This window comes from Mytilus californianus, unplaced genomic scaffold, assembly GCF_021869535.1.
Source record: "Mytilus californianus isolate M0D057914Y unplaced genomic scaffold, xbMytCali1.0.p SCAF_4, whole genome shotgun sequence".
In the NCBI taxonomy this organism is placed as follows: Eukaryota; Metazoa; Mollusca; class Bivalvia; order Mytilida; family Mytilidae; genus Mytilus; species Mytilus californianus.
This window is the reverse complement of record NW_026262690.1, coordinates 10018509-10041438: the sequence shown is the minus strand read 5'-3', so window position 1 is coordinate 10041438 and position 22930 is coordinate 10018509. Positions and strand designations below refer to the sequence as shown.

Below are 22930 nucleotides of genomic sequence, written 5' to 3'. Positions count from 1 at the left end.
TAACAAAGGACTACTAGCAGTTACTGACATGTAAGCTAGCCCCAGACCTCAATTAAACTGAGTGGGATGTAAGTAATGAAAACAAATGAAACTATTTTTGAATTACGCTACATATGTATTTGTAAACTAGTATTATAACTCACACAACAGCGGAACATTTTGAAAAATACCTTATAAAATTGAGAATGGAAATGGGGAATGTGTCAAAGAGACTACAAAACGACCAAAGAGCAAAAAACAGCCGAAGGCCACCAATGGGTCTTCAACACAGCGAGAAAATACCGCACCCGGAGGCGGGCTTCAGATGGCCCCTAAACAACACATTTGTACTAGTTCAGTGAAAATGGAGGTCATACTAAACTCCAAAACATATAAATGAACTAAAATTAAAAAAAACATACAAGACTAACAAAGGCCAGAGGCTCCTGATTTGGGATAGGCGCAAAAATGCGACAGGCTTAAACATGTTTTGTAAGATCTCAACCCTCCCCCTTTACCTCTAGCCAATGTAGAATAAACAAACACACAGCAATACACACAGTAAACTCAGTTTAAAAGAAGTCCGAATCCGATGTCAGAATAGGTAACAGAAGAAACTAAGCAAAATGAAATGATACATAAATTAACAACATGCCAGCTCCAGACCTCAATTTAACTGATTGAAAGATTATGTTTTCATCATATGAAAATCAAGCACATAGTCAATCCCTCCCGTTAGGGGTTTAGTATCATACCATCATAAAATATAAGAGAAGAACATTACCCGTATCATGCCAACAACTGGTTTTAGAATAAATGTGTTTATTTCCGATGCAAAGACCCTATGATTGAATCAATATTAATTCCAAAATAAGCCATCTTTAATGACCTGACAACAGTATCGTAACTATATCCCTTCTGAATAAGTCTGTTTAAAGGTTTAGCTTTTGAGGTGAATGACGACATTTTTGTGCTTTGTATAGAATATTACCATAAAAGATTGGATGTGAAATACCTGAACGTATAAGATGTCTGCATGTTGATTTATATTTACGAATGATGTCCTTGTACCGATGATTAAATTTAGCAAATGTTTTGACTACTTTGTGATATCGAAAACCCGGGTGTTATAATTTTTCAGTAATACAGAGATTTCTTTCGTAAAAATCAAATACGTTGTTACATACAGGAGCGAATCGAACAAGTTGAGATATATAAACACCATAAGATAATGACAAGGGAACGTCACCATCTAAAAATGAATAATTAACGATAGGAAATGAAAAATCATCTCTTTTATCGTAAATTTTGGTATTAAGCTTTCCGTTAAAGATATAGATATCAAGATCCAGGAAAGAGCAGTGTTCATTGTTAGTATTAGCTTTATTTAAAAGTTCAGCAGGATAAATCTCTTTAGTGTACATACTGAAGTCGTCATTCTTGAGAGCCAATATAATTATCATCCAAATATCTAAAAGTGGTATTAAATTTTTGTATCAGATGTTGTTTCGATGGGTCTTTGCTGATTTTAGTCACAAATTGTAACTCATAACAATACAGAAACAGGTCCGCAATAAGTAGTGCACAGTTAGTCCCCATTGAAATTCCGATAACTTGACGATATACGGAATCTCCATAGCGAACAAAAATATTATCTAGTAAAAATTCAAGTGCCGTTATCGTATCAAAGCAGGTCCAATTGACATAGTTCTTTTGTTTGTTGTTACTAAAAAATAACCTTAAAGAGTTTGAACATATATATTCGCATTCTGACTTTTTAAATGCCCATTTAATTAGGTGTGTGAATTTTTTGTTAATGAGATTATGATTGAAGCAAAGTGGTATATAGGGTAGAAAAATCAAAACTTTGAACAGATTCGAAATCACCAATATAAGCATGCAATTTATCAAGTACTTCCAACGAATTTTTGACACTCCAAAAGTAATTAATTCCACTATTTTCAAAGGCCTTATTTGAACAATTTATTATCAGGTTTTTGATTGTACCAAGTGTACTGGTAAGTAGAATAGACAGTTTAGTAGTGGAACAGTTACTTAAAGACGAAATAAATCTATATTTGTAATATACATTAATTAATTACTCTTTGAATTCCTTTACGAGATTATCGATAATTCCTTGTTCTCCAAGCCCAGTCAAAACTATATGACATCCTTTTGCTGCAAGATGATGAGCTATTCCTAACCCTATACCACTGGTGGAACCCGTAACAACGGCTGCTTTGTTCTCCATGCTTCTGTTTGGAAGTCACTGTACAAAGAAAACGTTATAAATTATAATATCAATTGTTATTGTTCATATGTTAATTAATGTATCATCTCATTTATATTTAGAATTAGTCGAAATGTAAATATATTGCATTTCACCTGTTTTGGAACTATAAAAAATGTCCGTGCTTATCATCTATGGTGTATAAGTCGATGAGACTGATGTACAATGTACTGTCTGGATCATAAGTTGAAGAGACTGATCTGGAGTTAAGTCGAAGACACTGGTGTATTTGTTGGAGCATAGATCAAGGCAACTTTTTTACTTGTTGGAGTATATATCGAGTATAGTGTATTTGCTGGAGTACAGATCGATGACACTGGTGTATTTGCTATATTTCAGCTCGAGGAGACTGCTGCGTTGATATCCGCGTAATGTAACATGGTCTGCTTATTGTTCTTTTCCCTCAGACTCTCAACAGAAGAACTACTTCTGTGAGAGTTGGTACTTGATTTTTACTTGATGAGGGAACTAGCATTTGACAATGCCTATGATGGTGTATGGCTTTGCTGCCGATGTAAAGGCAGGCCGGGCGTTGATGCCGATGTAGAGGCAGGCCGGGCGTTGTTGCCGATGTAGAGGCAGGCCGGGATCGACTGACACCTATAAGTTTCAAAATTCAAACTTTTTTAATAAAATAAATTAAAAACAAAAAGAATACAAAACAGTTACAGACAACAATACATCGGCATCAACGCCCGGCCTGCCTTTACATCGGCAGCAATGCCATACACCATCATAGGCATTATCAAATGCTAGTTCCCCCATCAAGTAAAAATCAAGTACCAACTCTCACAGAAGTAGTTCTTCTGTTGAGAGTCTGAGGGAAAAGAACAATAAGCAGACCATGTTACATTACGCGGATATCAACGTCGTCCATAATTTTCTTATTACAATATATTTGCTATATTTCAGTTCAAGGAGACTGGTGTAGTTGCTCGAGTACAATTCGAACAGACTGATTTACCTGCTGGAGTATAAGTCGGGTAGACTTGTGTATTTAATGGAGCATTAGTCAAGGACACTTGTGTACCTGCTGGAGCATGAGTCGAGGATATTGATGTTATTACTTGAGTACAGTTCTAGGAGACATGTGTATAAAAATAAGGAGATGAGGTATGATTGCCAATGAGACAACTATCCACCAAAGTTCAAATAAAGTGGATGTAAGCAGTTATAGGCAACTGTACAGCCTTCAACAATGAGAAAAACCCATACCGTATAGTCGGCTATAAAAAGCCCCGACCTGAAAAATATGAATCAATTCAACTGAGAAAACTAATTTTTAGCATAGGTCGAGGAGCCAGGAGTATTTGCGGGAGCATAGGACGAGGAGCCAGGAGCATTTGCTAGAGTAAAGCACGAGTAGACTGGTGTAATTGCTGGAGCATATGTCGAGGAGCCAGGAGTGTTTGCTGGAGCATAGGTCGAGGAGCTAGGAGTATTTGCGGGAGCATAGGACGAGGAGCCAGAAGTATTTGCTTGAGTAAAGGTCGAGTAGACTGGTGTAATTGCTGGAGCATAGGTCGAGTAGACTAATAGTAATATACTGGATCCTGCTGGAAAACAAGTCGATGAAACTTGTGACCTTCTTCAATTTAGGTCGAGATTGGTGTAATTGGAGCACAGTTTGAGGACACAGATGTATTTGCTCGTAGAGTGAGCTTCATTAAGGTTTTTTATCGTGTATTTTTGGTAATGCTGTAATCTATCTATCATTTTTCTTATTAATCCAAATAAAATGAAATGCCGTGTATTTACTAAATCATTGCACAAACGAAAGGACCGTGGTATAGGCATATCAGACGAAAGGACTGTGGTAAAGGCATATCAGACGAAAGGACCGTGGTATAGGCATATCAGACGAAAGAACTGTGGTATAGGCATATCAGACGAAAGGACCGTGATATAGGCATATCAGACGAAAGGACCGTGGTATAGGCATATCAGACGAAAGGACCGTGGTATAGGTATATCAGACGAAAGGACCGTGGTATAGGCATATCGGACGAAAGGACTTTGGTATAGGCATACCGGACGAAAGGACCGTGGTATAGGCATATCGGACGAAAAGACCGTGGTATAGGCATATCGGACGAAAGGACCGTGGTATAGGCATATCAGACGAAAGGACCGTGGTATAGGCATATCGGACGAAAGGACCGTGGTATAGGCATTGTCATCATGATTTTGGTTTAAATAGCAAACGATTATTTAAACAACTCCAACAGAAATATGAAGAATCTTCCTTCAGATGTTATATATTTAAGTTAGTCGCGCCTAGGTATATCCAAAAGTAAGAACAAACATAAGCAACTTACCTAGATATCTGGTTACACATACACAGGTATACATACATACATATGATATGCTATATCTATATCACATAAACACGTATGTTATTTCTATGTTAGAATAATGTATCAACCCCAGTCAGTCTTTGCCTACTAATGTCACTCGATACAGGTGCTATTTCCATTGAGATTAATGAAATTCAAACTTTGAGGGTTAATTTATTTGTAGAAAATGCTAAAAAAAAGATCTGAAATTAACATCATTCCTGTTTTAAAGGATGTTGAATATATTAAAGAAGAAAATTAACACGTCAATATAATAACAATTTGGGAGTTAAAAAACCCTGTTTTTCACTTTCATTTTATTGCAAAGGAAATGTTTGTTTCTGCTCATATGCAATATATTATGCCATCAGATTCACCACTTGGTCAATTTTGTGCGTTGTATGCATTTTTTAACAAGACCATGTGCAAAACAATGTTAACCCCTTCCCTCATTATTTGCGACCAGTGTAGCTGTCTGAAATTTGACCATCATAAATGTAGTATTTTTTAATACACATATAATTGATAAAAATGAGGACAATGAGGCAACTACATTGTATCTACCAGTGTTAAAGTAAAGTGGTAGTAAGCAATTATAGGCCACTGTACGACCCCGACATTAAAAATTTGATTCAATTCAAACAAGAAACTAACGTTCTAACTTATAACAAATTAAACAATTTACGAAAAAAACAAATATGACAGACATAAGCCAACGACAACCACTGTACTACATGTTCCTGACTTCGGTCAAGCACATAAAGAATGTTGCGGGGTTAATCATGTTTGTGGGCGCTCAACCCTACCCTAACCTGGGACAGTGGTGCAACAGCACAACATAAGAAAAGACTGTAAAAATCAGTTGTAATTGTCCAAACTCAAAAGATCGATACGAGACACAAAAACGACTAACATAAAAACAATAGACACAAAGCACCGAAATAAGAGTACTTGCAGTTACAGAAAGCTAGTTCAAATCCAATTACAACTAATAGATAAACCATGGCTAGAGTATCAATCAGGATAAATCAAACGGATTCAGTATAAAAATGTCATAAAAAGTTTGAGAAACGCATGGCTAACCTTTTATGAAATGTAATATAATTATTGACTTTTGATGAGGTTAATACAATGATTGATTGATTGATTGTTGGTTGCTTAACGTCCAGTGGCAAATATTTCATGCATATTCAGGACGAGAACAAATTAACAATAAATACAATAGGTAGGTTCTGTAATGTAGGCCATCCGGGAAGAAGGTCGGGGAAATTTAGACTGCCACTGGAAAATGAGGGTAAATTGGATAGGGACAGCAATTTTGCCTTGCAACAGGTCACCTACGGACCCCTAAAAGAGTTGTTGCAAGGGTTCTTAACGTGCAGAGAGCGTGGCATTCTCTCTACACGAGGCATCGGATTTAACGTCCCCATTCTGACCGGACGTGGCTGCGTACTTGTACATCCTGCACAGCCAAACGGACGCCCCACTTTAGCGAGGGTTTTACCGCCGGTCGGAGGAAGACCAATGGTGACCATATTTCTATTCCCCAGTCACCCTTGGGGGTGTTAATACAATGATTTGTCAACCCCAGTGATATGATATTCACCGAAGCCAACGGCCGAGTGTGAATGTCATATCTCGGGGGTTGATAAATCATTGTATCAACTGAAATCAAAAGTCAACAATTGTTTTGTTATATGACTTTGTATCCTTCTCCAATTTCCTAGTATTTGCTCAAGATACTTTTCAAACTGCTCCTTGTTTTTATACTAAATATATCATCTGCTTTGGCAGTTGCTAACTTTCATAAGCTGAAATATTCAATCAAAAGTACTAAAAAAATACATCTAAAACAAGAAGAGCAGAAAAAAATATACCGAAAATTAGAAGGAAAGAAAAATCGAAAATTTGCATAAATAGGCGTCATTAATGTTGCCTTTGAATATCTCTATTTAGATACACGTTAGATGTTCCAAATTTTATTTTAACCTCTTGTGGTTCTTCCCGCGGTGAATTTAACGTTTTATCAAAGAAGAATTCATAATATGCTTTTAGCCAATGAGAAAAGAGAATTTTTTTAATCATATAATAACATCTGATATGTGTTGATCAGTCTTGTGCGTACCTAATAAATGATATTCTTCTTGCTCTATAAACATCTTGCGTGTGCATTTATATACGTTCTGGAAAATACATACAACGAATTGTTCCTTTCATAAGAATTTGTTATCAGCTCAGGACTACATACATTTACAAAAATACTACTGTGTCGTTTCTTCTAATGGTAGATTGTCAGTCCCCAAGTGTATCATCCTCCCATCCCATTAGATAATATAATAATGCTTCTTTTGTACTATAATTGGGTAGTAAAAGCGTTGACCGAAGCATATTGTGATTGAAGCGCGGGAAAAAGTGAGCCCGATCAACGCTTTTACAACTTATAAAATTACAAAAAGAAGCATTTAATTATTTTAACTACATTTTTATGCTGCAACCATAAAATGACCAGTTAAATCGAGCCTTTCTTTGTTTTTCTACGCATTGTATTAACCTTGTCACGAATAACACTTGCAGCCAAAGATCTTGCAATTAATACGGAAATGAAATGTACCGTTTGGAATACCTCGGCCAACAAAATTGCGTAATCGGATGAAACTTCCATACTAATGTAATCAAATGAATTAGTCAATATATTTTGACTAAATATTTTTCTTCTTTACACGTAATTTTTCTAAAAGCTACTTCGCAAGACCTTTCGGTAAATTTGACCTAATGCGATTTTTAATTTTCTTTTAGAATCTTATAGAAATCGATGCTTACAGCGTACTTTCAATTTGTAGTTGGATTCCCAGTATATCAATGTTTACAGTAGTATGTCTGATGAAGGTACATGTAGATGGACGTTTGGGCTTTAAGTTTAATTTGTAATTTGATCTTCAAAGACCTAAATGTTGATAAGCATCTGTCCTACCTCCATGACAAATATATGTTGTTGTACTCGTAGATTAAGCTCCAAACAACATCGTTTTTGTGTGTAAATCAAATTACATAAACTGCTTGATAAAGGAATCAAATTACATCAGTGTCCTTACAAACAACATTATATTGCTGGGTCTTCCAAGGGCAACCGGGGCCTCGTCGGACGAGTGGTCTACGTAGTCGAACTACTGTATCACTATCCTAATAAAAGAACAGAGTTCCAATGTCCCCCGCGTTGCACATATTTTATCTATCCAGGGGCAATAACTAAAAAAAAAACTATTTTTTTTATTCTTCAAAACAATTTATAAACAAAAAGCGTGCGCGGGGGACAAACATTTTTTTTTTTGTTGTATACTAAATATTTCAAACAGACCTTCAAGGGCATTACTTATAGTTTACTATAAGCTTTATAAAAAAAAATGTACCCGTGAGAGCGCTAACGTGGCCATTTTCCATAAATTTAATATTTCCAAGGGGCATAACTCTTTTTAAAAAAAGTCGATCGGCCACCATTATAGAACTTGTCCGAGATATTGCTGATATTAACCTATAGTATAAGTTTTATAAAAATCTGGCAAGAATTGTACCTGTGAGAGCTCTAACAAGACTGGACGGACGGACGGACGGACAGACGGTATTTTCATGTCCCCCACAACGCGTTACGCGGGGGACAAAAATCAACACTGAGGTAGTGAGTTCGAATCCCGCACGTGGCATATCGGTGGACATAGAACAATAATGTTGAAAGTGGCATTAAACACCAATCAATCAATCAATTAATCAAAGTGCAACCAGAAACATCTTTTCAAATTGTTAACATCAATTTTATCAGCAATCAAAACCGGGCTTCAAAGTTATTGTGAAACTACCTACTCTGGGGGCGGCGTGAATCAGATGTGGATACCTTAAAATTCGAAAGATATGTTAGAGTACATACAATATAAGTATCTTCCTCTTGCAATAGTATTAAAACATTTGATTTTTCTACCCTTTACACAAGCATTCCCCATTCCAAACTAAAAGACAAATTGAAAGAATTGGTCATGCTTTGTTTCATAAAAAAGAATGGCCAACGTAGATACATCATACAAATATCTGGTCTTTGGCGCGCTGATCAAACAAAAATTCTCTGAATTTTAAATTATCAAGATACTTGATTTCGTGATTGACAACATATTTGTTACGTTTGGAGGACGTGTTTTTCAAAAAACAATAGGAATTTCTCCTGGGAACCAACTGAGCTCCTCTTCTTGTCGATTTGTTCATTTTTTCATACGTAGCTTACTTCAGATTCCCTAAGGAGATTCTTAGGAAGAAAATGAGCTAGCATTATCCTTTAACTAAAATTTCCGCTATATAGATGACGTCCTCTCACAAAATAATTCAAAGTTTAGTGACTATGTTGAACGCTTCTATCCCATCAAACTTGAAATCAAGGATACAACAGATACAGTTAAGTCTGCTCTATGTCTTGACTTACATCTACAAATTGACAATGAGGGTTGGTTGAGAACAAAAAGAGATGATATCAGCTTCCCAATTGTGAACTTTTCATTTCTATGTAGCAACATTCCAACAGTACCTGCATATAGAGTATATATCTCCCAGTTGATACGATATTCCAAAACTTGCATTTCCTTTCATGATTTCCTTGATAGAGGGTTGCTGCTTAAAAGATAGCTATTCAACCAAGAATTCCAAGTGGTGAAGTTGAAATGGTCTGAATCACAGATGACGACGGATATGTCCCGATTATTGTAACCACAATCCCGACTTATTTTCTTAAATGTGACCTACTGAATTAGACTTATCACCGGGTTTGTACTTACATGAGCAACACGAACGGTGCCATGTGCAAGCTCACATTCCTGTCCGATCCCACCATAACTGATAAAGCATATTTTTGAAAGTATTGCTACAGAAAAATAGTTCCACATTGCACTGTGTTTTTGTTATTAAACGTTCAGTTTCTGTTGTTTAGATTAGTGAAAACCTTTATCCGAATGTGTAGAGAATCTCATGAAAAGTGAAGGATCTGTCCCCGAGACCAGAATTTAACTTCCGCTAAATGGTCCTTTTTCAGATTTTCTGATCATCAAACTCATTTGAGATTTTACTGATTGGAAACTTTGAACAAATCTGAAAAAGATCTGATGAAAAATGAAGGTTTTATCCAGGTGACAAGAAATAATATAGGTTATATTTGTGTCCCCTCCCAAAAAAGTCCGTTTTTTTTCAGACTTTTCTGATTATCGAACTCATCAATGGTTTTTATGAGTGGAAACCTTCGTCCAACTTTAAAGTAGACTCGACAAAAAATGAAGGCGCTAGCATGCATGGCAACACGATTTAATATACTAGTTCCCTCTCGAAAATATTGTCCCCATTCCAAATTTTCTTTTACTATTGAACTCATATGCGGGTTTTGTTCGTGAAAACATCCAAACAAATTTGGAAAAAAAGAATCAGACAAAAATAAAGACGCTAGCAACATTAGATGGCGACAAAAAAAAGATGGGTCCTCCTCCAAAAGAAGGTCCTGTATTTTTTTGATTTGTTTATCAAACTAATCAATCATTTGAAGAGTGAAAGCCTTAATCCAAGTTTGAAGAGGATTCGACAAAAAATGGATAGAGCTAGCATGGCGAAAACAAATAATGTGATGAGCTTCCTGTCGAAGTTCATTTCAATAGTATTTCAATTGCACCGTAAATACTTATATTACTTTTGTATAAAATCATTTCAACCACTTCGTCAAGTATATTCGTATTTCCACACGTGTAACAAGGCTGACAGACGGAAAGGCTGACAGACGAACTGGCATACGGACGGACTAACGGACGGGTCAAAATTATACCCTCCGCATCTTCGTTGTGTGAGGATTATTCCTACAAAGAAGAACTGTTCAATGTTTGAAAGAAAACCAGAAGAACGTTATTGATAAACTTAGCCGGGCGTTTTCAAATTGGTTTTGTAACATTTATGATGAAAAGACTGAATAAGCTCCTTATTAGTATATTGAATAACAGTACATATTCAATCTGATGACATATGCTATCATTATCCTCTACATGATAAAAACAAATGAAGCAGTTTTGTGTAGAATATACATTTGTGGTCGATAATATTGCTATATGTTTTATTCGTGTGTTCTAGTTCGTTCCAACACAATCTTATAGTGGACTTGAAGTTCATTTATTTATTGTTATTTTCCATGTTAAAGATAGTTTTCATTTTAAATTTTCTTTATTATGGAACCTTTGTAACTTAATTAAATGTTCTTTCTAAATATAAATAGACGCAGAATATATTCACATAAATAAGTGCACTCTTATTGTCCCACTGTCAAACTATACAAATTCCGGAACTGAAAACGTCGACGACCGACATACATTTCCTTTTCTATTAAAACAACTATGGCGGATGACAACTCAACAATGCTTGAAAAAGCTGTTCAGATACTTGTACCACAGCCGTGCTTTGATAAATACTTTGTAGAATTTAATTTCTTTGATGGTAAATCGTTATGAAATATCCCTTTCTATGTGTAATTGCTTATTGGAAACTATACCTCAATTAAAACAACACCGGCAAGTTCTGTTGTGGAGTTTGGACCCTTGTATTCTATAAAACGTAAACAAACTTTGGTCGGACACGAATAAATCTCCGACAAAGACATCACGAAACCTATGAATAAGACTTATCTAATAGTGTACAAGACCTTTCTTTGGTTTTGTACATCATTGATGGGAATTCAACAAATTAAGGTTCATCAAAACCAAGTTCAACACATGTGCCATGATGATGATGACATGTTATGTGGGTGTATCTTACTATACAAATCATTGGTATCACTACATAAAATAGAAGATTCCCTTTTTGCAAAATATGGCCTTTAATTTTAACTTTGTTAGAATATAACTTGATTCCAAATGGATCTGTTTCAAAAGCTTTAACAGGTTGGGGATTATCTCCTAAATGGGTCATAATATCCCGTTTTGGGTATAATACTCTAAATGGGGTATAATTTTAGGCAGTGGCTATTTTACCAGCACTTGCAAAATAGAAACTATGCTATTTGCACTAAAAACAATTTTGTTCACAGACAAAAATGACAAAGAACTGGCTATTATTTCAAATGCATATTTAATTTAAACATTTTTGATTTTGTTAGATTGTATAATGTTTTATCAAATTTATATGCAATGAGATTTTTAACTTTTATTTTTTTACAACAGTATGACATGTATGATATAGTTAAAAACTCAGAGATTTTATTCTTATGCATACATATATAGCATAATTAAGACTTTGACTGATTTTAGAAGTAATTTCAACTACATGTTTTTATATGATTTCATTGCTACAAATGGATGCTCAATATTTTTATTTCCTTTTACAAACATGACAAAGTCTTATCTTCACTTTGACTGATAAATGTTTGTAAACGGTTATATGTATCTAAAATACTGTTTCTGTTATCTTATTCAACAGTATGAGTGATAATTTGATTCTTTTATGTTGACAATGCACATTTTCGTAGTACTTTTCAAAAAGTAAATAATAAAATTCACTCAACATGCTTAACAATGATCTGGCAAAATAACAAATTCTCTGTATTGCAGGCGCTGGCAAAATAGCCAATGGGTCACACCAATTTGATTAATAGTTCTTTGGACAAAAGCTCCAAAAAATATGGGGCGAGCGAGCAAAATATTTTTGTTTTTATATATTTCTTGGAAGAGTTTTTTTTAAGCGAGTGTTCTACATGTACAAGTGAAGTGAGTTGTATAATTTCTTTTTTTATGTACATGTTATAACTGGGTTATTTCAAAGAAAAATGAGGAGCAACAGATGCTCTAATCATGCTAATGCATATACATGTAATTTGATTTATAAGTGCCTGTATCATATCAGACGTTCTTGTCTCACTGTGGTTTAGTTCTTGGTTATTTTCTTCAAGTAAGCTTTGTCTGTGTCAATTTTCATTTAAATTCATATATATATTTACGAAGCATAGCAGATGCAGTTTTACAAGAGGAAGTATGTTAGTTAGGTAAATGACACATGTTGAATAAGATTAAAATATGTGTATGTATCCAAAAAAATGCCCCTGAAAGATATTTGATAGTTGTTTTCATTGTATGGTAATGATTGTTTATTGTTGTTGTTCAGTGTTTCTGTTGTTCCATTGTTTTCCTCTTATAGTTGATGTGTTTCCCTCGGTTTTAGTTCGTAACCCAGATTTGTTTTTGCTTAATTGAATTATGACTATTGAACAGCGGTATACTACTGTTGCCTTTATTTATTGGCTGCTTGACATCCAGTTGGAACTATTTATGCATATTTAGGATCAAAATAATGAGTGAGGTGAATATTTCTTGCCTTGTACTAAAACAACATCCTGAGTAAGATAGTTATATTGCTATACATGAAGATCCAAATGTATTAAATAAAGGCAACAGTGGTATAACTGGCCCTGGCAAATTAGCCACTGCCATAGTTCATTTTATGTAGTTTTACTGTGCAAAAATATTTTTCGGATTTTTTGGATTCAAAGAAAATATTGCAAAGTGCAAATGATAACATAAATGGCAACAACTTTTCTACATACTGAGTTTGATCCCTTGGAAGATGCTGATTTTCAAGGGGATTAATCTAGCAACTTATTCATTTTCTTGAAAAGTAGTTTACCAATAGCATTGTTATAAATCTTCAAGTTTGCAAACTGAACCTGTTTTGTCAGGTTGATGAGCATTTTCTCCTTTTCTACAGACTTTCTGATATTTTGTTATAAGGGACTGATTGTGTTGATATTTTCTGTTAAAAATGTTGAAGAGCTAAAAATATAAAAGTCAATTAGATGAACAAGAGGATGAATTGAAGTCTAAACAAATTTGTATATGAAGCATGACATTGTGAGTATACAATTTTTATTGTGTATATACCATGTATACAGTTACATTGTGAGTGTACAATATTTATTGTGTATATATACCATGTATACAGTTACATTTTAAGTCTAAGATAAAGGCAAGCATTGTATAATCTAGATAAGTTAGTTTTAGTATAATATAAATTAACTTTGTTATTTTCAGGTGCTTGTGCCAAGGTTGTTATCAGCAAGTGTCTTGGGTTTGGTATCATTTTAGGATCAATTCTTGGTAAGATGACAGCAAATAAGTTTAATCTTTACATTTTACAGGACCTCAAGCCACCTTAGAAGTGACATTTATTTTTACAAATGAAAGGAGAGGTGTGGTATGATCAGCCTGAAAGACAGTAACTAAAAAAATAAATCCAGAAAAGACATGTAGAGGTGAATAAATGGTGTTCTACAAATATACGATATGTTACATGTATTAGGTTCTCTAGGATTTGAGAAGCTCTAAATTGTCCCAAGCCTATAAATGAGTATAAACACTAGCTTTTTGAATGGTTAATAAAGAGAGCTTTACAACTAACAATGACTAAAAAGTGATTATAGATTACATGTAATTAGGACATTCCTGGGAATGCCAACAATCCTCAGCTTGTCCTGTCTTGAGTTCAGTGATGAAACTTGGCATGATTATTCACCACTACCAAAAAGTGTGGGATGCAGGTAGTGAAAGTCATGGTCTAATTTTTTTTAACCACAATCTCTGTGCATATGTAAGAAAATTGTTTCTGCTCTTTAATCTTCAAATCTCTTGGAGGTCAGAGATGAAACTTGACATGATTATTCACCACTATTTGAAAGTGTGTCAGGTATATGAAAAGAAATTGTACATTTTTTATCAGGGTATAAAGGTTAGTTGAATTAAACACCCTTGTATATATATACATTGTTTTTGCACTAACTCTGATTGCATCAACATTTACTTATTTACCTACTTCTGGGCCTTTGTGATGGCTCCCATCACTATTCAATAGTTGTTCCCTGTAGCCCAAGTTAAAACAAAAGACTTTTAAAGGTCTTTGTCTCACAGCTTGGAGAAGATTAGGCCACAAGGTGTCATGTGAGACATTACAGTATTTATCGTTGTATATTACTCTATTAACCTTGTAGTAGTATGATGTCCATCATCATTGGATTAAGAATATGCATGTACTCCCACAATTGTGATTTGTTGTCTTGTTGGCTAAGATTGGAGAAGTTTAACTATACTGTTCAGACAGTTCTGTTTTTTTTCGGTAAAACTGCCACAGATTTTAAACATAAAACAGGCTAAGATTGGAGAAGTTTTAACCTCACTGACCTCACTGTTCTGTTTTTGGAAAATGACGCAGTCAATTTTCCTGTACCGCTGACCAGAAGTCATTTACAGCTTCCAAGCCGCTTTCCGAACTAGGTTCCGTATTTTACATACTTATGTACTATACAGAATTTCATTCTTAACCTGTCCATATGTTTATTGTTATTAAATGGTATTTTGAGCTATCCCTTTGGTATATTTTTCATATTTATATAAGCTTTTGCTTTTATGTGCATGTCTTTACAATCCGTAAAAAAATCATACTATCTGTTTTTCTATGGTTTTTGACTTTTTACATACGAATGATCACCAATCGCTATACAAAATAGTTCTTGAAAGAATGTCAACCTTTCTTGTCAGTTGAACTTAAAATCATTAAAAAAATAATAATCAGAATCATCTTGATATCCATACGAAAGATAATGTTTTTTATCAAGATTGACGAAGTTTTTAAGAATCGAAAATTAGTAATACGGTTATACCAACGCGGTGTGTATGTATTTTGTTTACAAAGTTATAGCTGCAGACACAATCTGTCGACACAAAAAGTACCCGTATGTAAAATGTTCACGCCCATAAACAGGGCCACCTATATTTTTTGTTAAAACATTAAATTAACTTAAACATAGAATAGTAAGTGTAGAAAACAAATTAAAAAATATATTTTTACATGACAGATTATGCATGATATGCTGGCACTGTGCGCAATGTCCTTTAATCCAAGATTGAAAATAAGTTTGTTTCTACATCAAAATGGCAGATTCCAATTTTTACATTTTTCCATCAAAACAAAAACTGACACAATTTGCGTGTCCGCCCATGAATATGCAAATTATTTATTGTTTCGAGTAGCTTATCCAATTACATTTACTGTTATGTAAGTGGCTATACGTTACCATCCATGGTTACAAATGTATGATGTGTTTGGTGTGAACATCTCTGGAATGTTGTACATGTGTATTCAATTTTTTACGGTAAAAATCAATGTTATCTTCATTATATTTTCATGCCTACACAAGTCATAAAAACAAATAATTGTTTATAAAACTTATAATGTAAACAGACATGTTTAACAGTCTGTCTTAGCAAAAATTGGTGTAAATAAAGCTGATGGGTTGTTTTATAATTCAAGCACAGCAGAAAAACATGTGGTCGTTCATTGATGTTTGTTTACTTAAAATACACGTTCTTGTTACTGCATACTTAGAAATAATCACTATTTTGTTATTATTGTTTAACATTAGATATAATTAGTATTTGTAAAAAGGACAGGAGTTTTGAGCAAAAAAAAAAAGCAGGATGAGCAACTTGGCAAAAAAAAAAAGAAAGGATGTCAATTTATGTAAAAAAAGTCAGGATAAACTAATAAAAAAAAGAAGGATCATAAAGAGTGAAAAATAAAAAGGCAGGACAGAGATTACAACTAAAAAAAAATGCAGGACAAAATTTGTCATCCTAGCCCCCCATAAAAATCAAATGGTACCTCCCTTACAGCTGCATTTTTTGCATTTAATATATATATCATATATATATACATAGAGAACAACAGATAAAATGCACATGGGTTTAATTACCACCCTAGGCATTAATTTTAACAGGTGGCAGCAAATAGGGCAGATTGGCCTATATATGTGGTGTCTCCACATCTACTCTGTTGTTCCTAAGTCTCCAAATTTTGCTCGCCCAGGCTAAGTCCTCAACATCTTTCTTTTCTAAGTATAGATTACCAGCTCCTCTGAGGATTAGTAATGGAGCACTTTATATATAGTCCAGTGGCTTAGTCCTGTCTTTCTTGTCTCTTATTTTCTTATTTATATTATTATTATATTTCTTATATTTTGTTGTAAGCCACCAATAGTGTATAAATGATGTCACTATGTTTGTAATTGTCAAACTAGTATAACAATACTATTGTCTAAATCTACAGAAATGGATCATGCTTCAAGTAACAAAAATAACAATGTCACTAGGTCAATTGTAGCTTATCTCTTAAATAAGGACTATGTGGGGTATAAGAGCTTGCTTACTACAGGCTCTTCATAATCATTTTGTTAAATAATTCTACAAAGAAGGGGATAGTCTGTTAATGTATCCTTGACTAAGAATAATGAAATTGCAAGAAACAAATTCACATATTACTTTGAATAGTGTAGATCGTTCAGGTAGTCTTGATTTATTTCTTTGTACAAAAGAACAACCAGTAGTAATCTTCACTTCACACATATATATATATATATATCTTGACAAACAAATAAAAAAGCCATAGACATTGAAAACAATTCACATCTATTCTATTGTCAGTCAGCCTAAGATTCAGTAGGCAAATTATGTGATAATCATTGATAAGACTTGCATCAAAAATACCCCAATATTAGAGCCAATGGCGTCATTTTTCCTCAGAGCTTTCAGCTCTTTGATTCAGTAAAACTGCCACAGATTTTAAACATAATACAGACTAAGATTGGAGAAGTTTAACCTCACTGACCTCACTGTTCTGTTTTTCAGTAAAACTGCCACAGATTCTAAAGATTGTAAAGGCCAAGAGTGGACAGGGAATCAGTTTGTCAAGTATCTTGTTTGAATTAGTTGCTATATCAGCAAACTATTCCTATGGTTTTCAGAAAAGTTTTCCATTCAGGTGAGATTTTTATTCTTGTTCATTCAAAAACCATCACAGCAAATGTAATAAAGGCTTGTAAATATATTGATGTGAACAATTTGAGGAAACATAAATCAAGTTCAGTGATGAAACTTGGCATGATCATTCACCACTACCAAAAGGTGTGGGATGCAGGAAGTGAAAGTCATGGTCTAAGTTTAACTTCACCATCCAGAAATCTGGAAAAAGTAGTTGTTTAAGAAGAAATAGTGTTTCCTGCAGCTTTTGAAAAGGGCAGGGTAAATTTTTTCTCAGAGGGTACTCTTAGCGCGATTGGCTACACTTTAAGGGCACCCTATGCACGGACGACTACACTTATAGGGCACTCTTTTATAGATATGAAGGCACTGTAATGGATAGGGATTTAATCGAATATATCATTGTTTCATATTTATTGGTAAGAAATAAAGATACAATGTATGTGTATTAGTTTGTTAATTCGATTTCTTTTTGTAATAAAATTATCACTTCTAGACTCAGCTTATAGAATCTTGATCATGTTCATTGTGCAACTGTCTCATTTCAAGCAATAACTCGTTATAAACTTTAATACTGGATCACTGAGACTGATTTTCTAAGGATGTGTTGTGAAAGTGGACTTTGTATGACCAAGAGCATATGCAATGCATTGCTTTTTAGATGCACAAAAGAAGTACCAAATACCTTTTCGATCTCGCATGTTTATACCAATCAAAGCTTCATTGGCTAATAACTGTACAAATAGTTTTAGGATACTATACATATTCTTCTGCTTTTGATCTTTTTTCCATGTTTTTTTTTATTGAAACGTTGTTCAACTTGTTGATTTTTCATACTATTCAAAACTAGATCAGCTATATTCTTAATTTAATTTTATTAAGATAACAACAAGGAAGCCGTCGTAAATTCACACCCAATCAGAAAATAAAAACAAACATCGTAATCAGTGGTAATGTTCATCCCATGCATCGTAAAATTATAACTCAAACGATCGCCTGGTTACTTTTAAATTGTCGACATTTTAAATTTGTAGAGGTACAAATCGATGTCCCTATTAGATTCAATCATGAATCGTGTGTTTACCTCAGTCGCTTCAAAACTGTTCAAACATAATTACGAATTTCCTTAAAATGTCGGCCATCAAAATTTTGTTTTCATTCCAAGGGAAATAACTTGAAATGGTCTTGCTAAAAGATGAATTTACAAGTATTGATAGATAAGTCAGTCAAAAGAAGTTTGAAAGGTTCAATTGACCAGTATTGACCTCTTGGGGAGTATTGTCCGGGGCAGTAAATACCGCTGGTCAAAGTTTTATTTCAAAATGTTGATTTTTACATCCCAAATAGGTCAAAAATAGAGATTTTTGCAAAATTTGACAAAACCATCTGGATTTCTACCAAATTAAGTCCTAGTAAACATACATTGTAGAGTGCAGACGTCAATAACTCAATATTCAAGTCAGATATTTAAAATGTTATAACAAACATTATGGTAAAAGATCTTTTTTTGTCGAAGCATGTGCTCTATGTTTCCTGTCCAAAAAATCAATGGAAATTTTCCCCAATTTCATTGAATTTTTGTGGAAAATCAAAATGAGTGCTATTGTTGACTTCATGAATAGAACGCAAGTACATACATTTTCAATAAAAGATATATTTCCTATCTAGCCAATGTATTAGAATAGATATGATTCATTGTAGTATCAGTTAATGAACCCTAATTTGAAATTGAAGCTAGAAAAAGGGGCCATTCAAGGGCCATATTAAACCTACTCCTTTAAACATATAAATAAAAAATGTATCCAAATGAAAGACTTTAGTTAGTAGTATCAGGTATTTTTATATTTGTTGCAAAGAAATACCGTGATTTACCAGACGGATAGAAATCGATAATTTTGCTCCTTTGACATCATACAACAATGGGTGTTTTCAAGACCGTGTTAATATGGTTGCATCAAAACAAATTAGAAATGCCTTCTGTTAAAGATCCCTTGCGACTGGTCTGTGATAGGTCTGAAAAATGTCTGTTGTTGTCAAAATTTCTGCCATTATCAAACATACCATTGTTTTCCAGTGCCAGTCTAAACTTCTAGCCCAAGGGTCCCTCAGCAGAATCTTCCCTTTTGTATTAATTGTACATGTAAATAATTTCTTGTCCTGAATATGCATGAAATAATTGCCATTGGGCAATAAGCAAGCAACAATCATTAAAGGCTTAATATAATATTTATACTTATGTAAACTTATTATTTTTCAGTGCCTATGGTGAGGGTTTATTTTTAGCCATCCAGACTGTGTCAGTGGCAGCTTTAGTGATATTTTATGGAGGGAATCTGATAGGATCTATTGGTTTTACATTTGTGTACACCTTAATCATGGCTTATTTAATGTCACCATTAGTACCTATGGATATTCTAGCTTTATTCCAGAGTGTTAATATATTTATACTCTGTTTAAGTAAGGTAAGTTGTCACAATAACTTATGAATATCCTAGCTTTATTCCAGAGTGTTAATATATTGTTACTCTGTTCAAGTAAGGTAAGTTGTCACCATTAAAATTTATGAATATCCTACCTTTATTCCAGAGTGTTAATATACATGTATTTGTACTCTGTTTAACAAAGGTAAGTTGTTACCATAACTTATGGATATCCTACCTTCATTCCAGAGTGTTAATATATTCATTCTCTATTTAAGTAAGGTAAGTTTCAAATAGTACTTTACATGCTTTTTGCCTATGACCCAACTGTGTTTGTGGTCTTCCACCATATCCATATCTTGCAGAACAGATGGAAGTTTATAATTTTTGCATAGTTGTTAACGTTTTTGGAGTGCTTGGGGCAAGATGGTGTCTAATCGTCCAAAATTATTTAACTTTGGGGTAGATTTGTGTATAATTAATTCTTTTTATGCATTTTTTTTTCATTATTATGATTCTATTTGTTATTATATTGGAAATGATGAATGTCATCAACATTTTTTTTCTTCATTTGGTTCAATTGTAAAGAACCATTAATTCGGGCCTGGTCAGAAAAAAGCATACAAGAAAATAGTACATATTTTAAACAAAATAGTTTCTTCTAATAGTTGTCACATTGTCAATAAGTAAAATATTCAGTTAATTCTGGTATCAAATAAAAGCTTATGGACTAGGGATCACTGTAAAACTCGTGTTGAAAGTTTTTCTTAAATAACTAGATTTTCTGTAATCTCAATATTCAATCAACATTCCAGCTAAATATAGATATATTTTTGTAACCCATTTCAGAATTGAAAGAAAAAAGTTCTCACCAATATTTTTGTGTTTTAGTTGGTTCTATTTACTTTTGAAGCAATGGCCTATATATTTCTTTCTAGATGTTTCTGTTAGATGAGGTTATTCCGAAGACCGCTGACGTCATTCAATGTGTTCCGAAAGTAAATTTCAACCAATTAGCGGAATTTTGATTTTGACCATATCTATTTTTGATGCAGATATTCACAGATTAAATGGAAATTATAGTAAAATAAAATGCTTTTAGCAGATATAAAACAGGGAATAATGAACTCTTTTAGAAAAAGAAGGATCGGATCGGGATTCTGTGTATTCACATGATTTGTATTTCTCTCCCTACTCTTGAATTTTGTGGTGGTATTTTCCGACCCAAATGGTTCACCACAACATTTATAGTAATAAAACAACTAAATGAAATTACAAATGAGGGCATATTTGCCCCATTGCTTAGATCAAAAGAACCTGTTTTGATAACCAATTTGCTCTAATATGCAACTGGATCGGATGTCTGTTAAATTTCTCAGCACAAGTCTGGAAAAGGTATAGCTTTGACATGAAATGACTGTCGCTTTATTTGAATTACAGACAAATTAGCAATGAATGCTTGAAAGTGCAGAATTTAACATAGAAAATAATGAGGCTATGAATTAGTGGTTATTTTCCTAAAAGTTCTATTCCACAAATAAAAGGCTTTTCTACTACAGTATGTGTCTATATAGTATAGGACCTTCAGAACTTAACTGATTAATCTGGCTATGATATAGTCCTTAGTTTCTCAGTTTATTATTTCCTTTTTTCTTGTTTGTATATTGCAGAATTCAATCAACTTGCACAGATCTAGATTTAACAAAATAAAAGTTGTCATATTTTTTTTTATTTTGTAGCTTCTTCAGATTGTAGCTAATTATAGAAATGGTAGTACTGGTCAGTTGTCAGCCATAACAGTGTTCTTGTTGTTCTCAGGAGCCATCACTAGAATATTCACATCAATACAGGAAACAGGAGACAACCTCGTCATTATGACATATGTTATGTCTAGTTTATTTAATGGTATAATTACTTCTCAAGTCCTATACTACTGGAATAGTAAGAAGAAAACTGATTAGAAACATTTTGTCTTTTATGCAATACAATTTTGGGCACATATTTACCATTTATTGTAAACGGAAATATATCACTGTTATTTTACACTATTTATAGACATAAGGGACATATGTCATTGTTATAATGTAAGTCCACTGTGTTTAAGAAGTAACACAATAAAACTAATGCAATGTTGACATATGTTTTAACATGAAGAGAAAACAACAAACTTAATATTAATGTATACAATTCTAAGTTCAAAAATAAGCCTTGTTGGACATGTTGGTGTTATTTTTGAAATATATTTTGATTATTGTTTATTATTGATTGATTGATTATTGTTTATTATTGATTGATTGATTATTGTTTATTATTGATTGATTGGTTATATGTTTATGCATTTATTAGTGTTAAGTTTAATCACATACATAAAACATAACACCCTCTGCCTGTTCAAAAGAATTAATAAATTCAGTTAGGTTGGAATCAATTATTTTGTATTGTGTACAAACAATGCCAGTTCTCATTAACAATAATGTGTACATCACTCACTGTATGACTTCAATGTCTCCTAACCAAACATTTGATAAACATAATTGCACTCTTTTTGCAATTGATACTTGTTGTGGTATTCTTAAATATGTCTGTTTCACACTTTAGAAGTTAGTATAGTCTGAACTTTTGATCCAGTAGGATTTTCATATGAAAAAGATATTAAAATGTTTGAAAATAACATGTAATTAGCCTATATGAGGGTATAGTTTATACAACAAATTTGCAGATTTTACATTGAACATTTCTAATACATTGCAAGAAATCATGTGTCAGATATATTTAATGAATCTTTGATTTAGAACATTGGAAACACATATAAATTGAAGAATATTATTTTTCTCAGCCTGATTTTCAGTTGATATTTTTTGTCAGGAAAGCAGATTCAATGTTGGCCGGACATTTATTCAACCATAAGTTTTTTCATTATATATTATGTCAGTGAAATGTAGACTTGTTAGACAAACAAAATTATCAGACTTGACTTTATTACTGCTGATGAATTATGGTGACATGTTATAAAGTGTTATTTTTTCAAATAAAAAAAATGATAGGATA

The 22930-nt window shown here is 33.4% G+C and overlaps 2 protein-coding genes across 2 annotated transcripts in view; one reads left to right on the top strand and one right to left on the bottom strand.

The window, feature by feature from the left end:
• LOC127737445 (D-beta-hydroxybutyrate dehydrogenase-like) overlaps positions 1-11201 on the bottom strand; it is a 21416-nt gene extending 10215 nt beyond the window's left edge. The window contains exons 1-2 of the mRNA XM_052248149.1: positions 11159-11201; positions 2082-2248 (exon numbers count right to left, since the gene is read on the bottom strand). Coding sequence (XP_052104109.1) covers positions 2082-2230 — 149 coding nt within the window. The 5' untranslated portion in view covers positions 2231-2248; positions 11159-11201. The remainder of the gene's footprint in view (positions 1-2081; positions 2249-11158) is intronic.
• LOC127737446 (mannose-P-dolichol utilization defect 1 protein-like) lies at positions 11002-22930 on the top strand. Its single transcript, XM_052248151.1, has 5 exons — positions 11002-11103; positions 13686-13751; positions 17331-17463; positions 19720-19924; positions 21622-22930. Exons 1-5 carry the CDS (start codon positions 11004-11006, stop codon positions 21841-21843), a joined length of 726 nt encoding a protein of 241 aa, XP_052104111.1. The 5' UTR covers positions 11002-11003; the 3' UTR covers positions 21844-22930.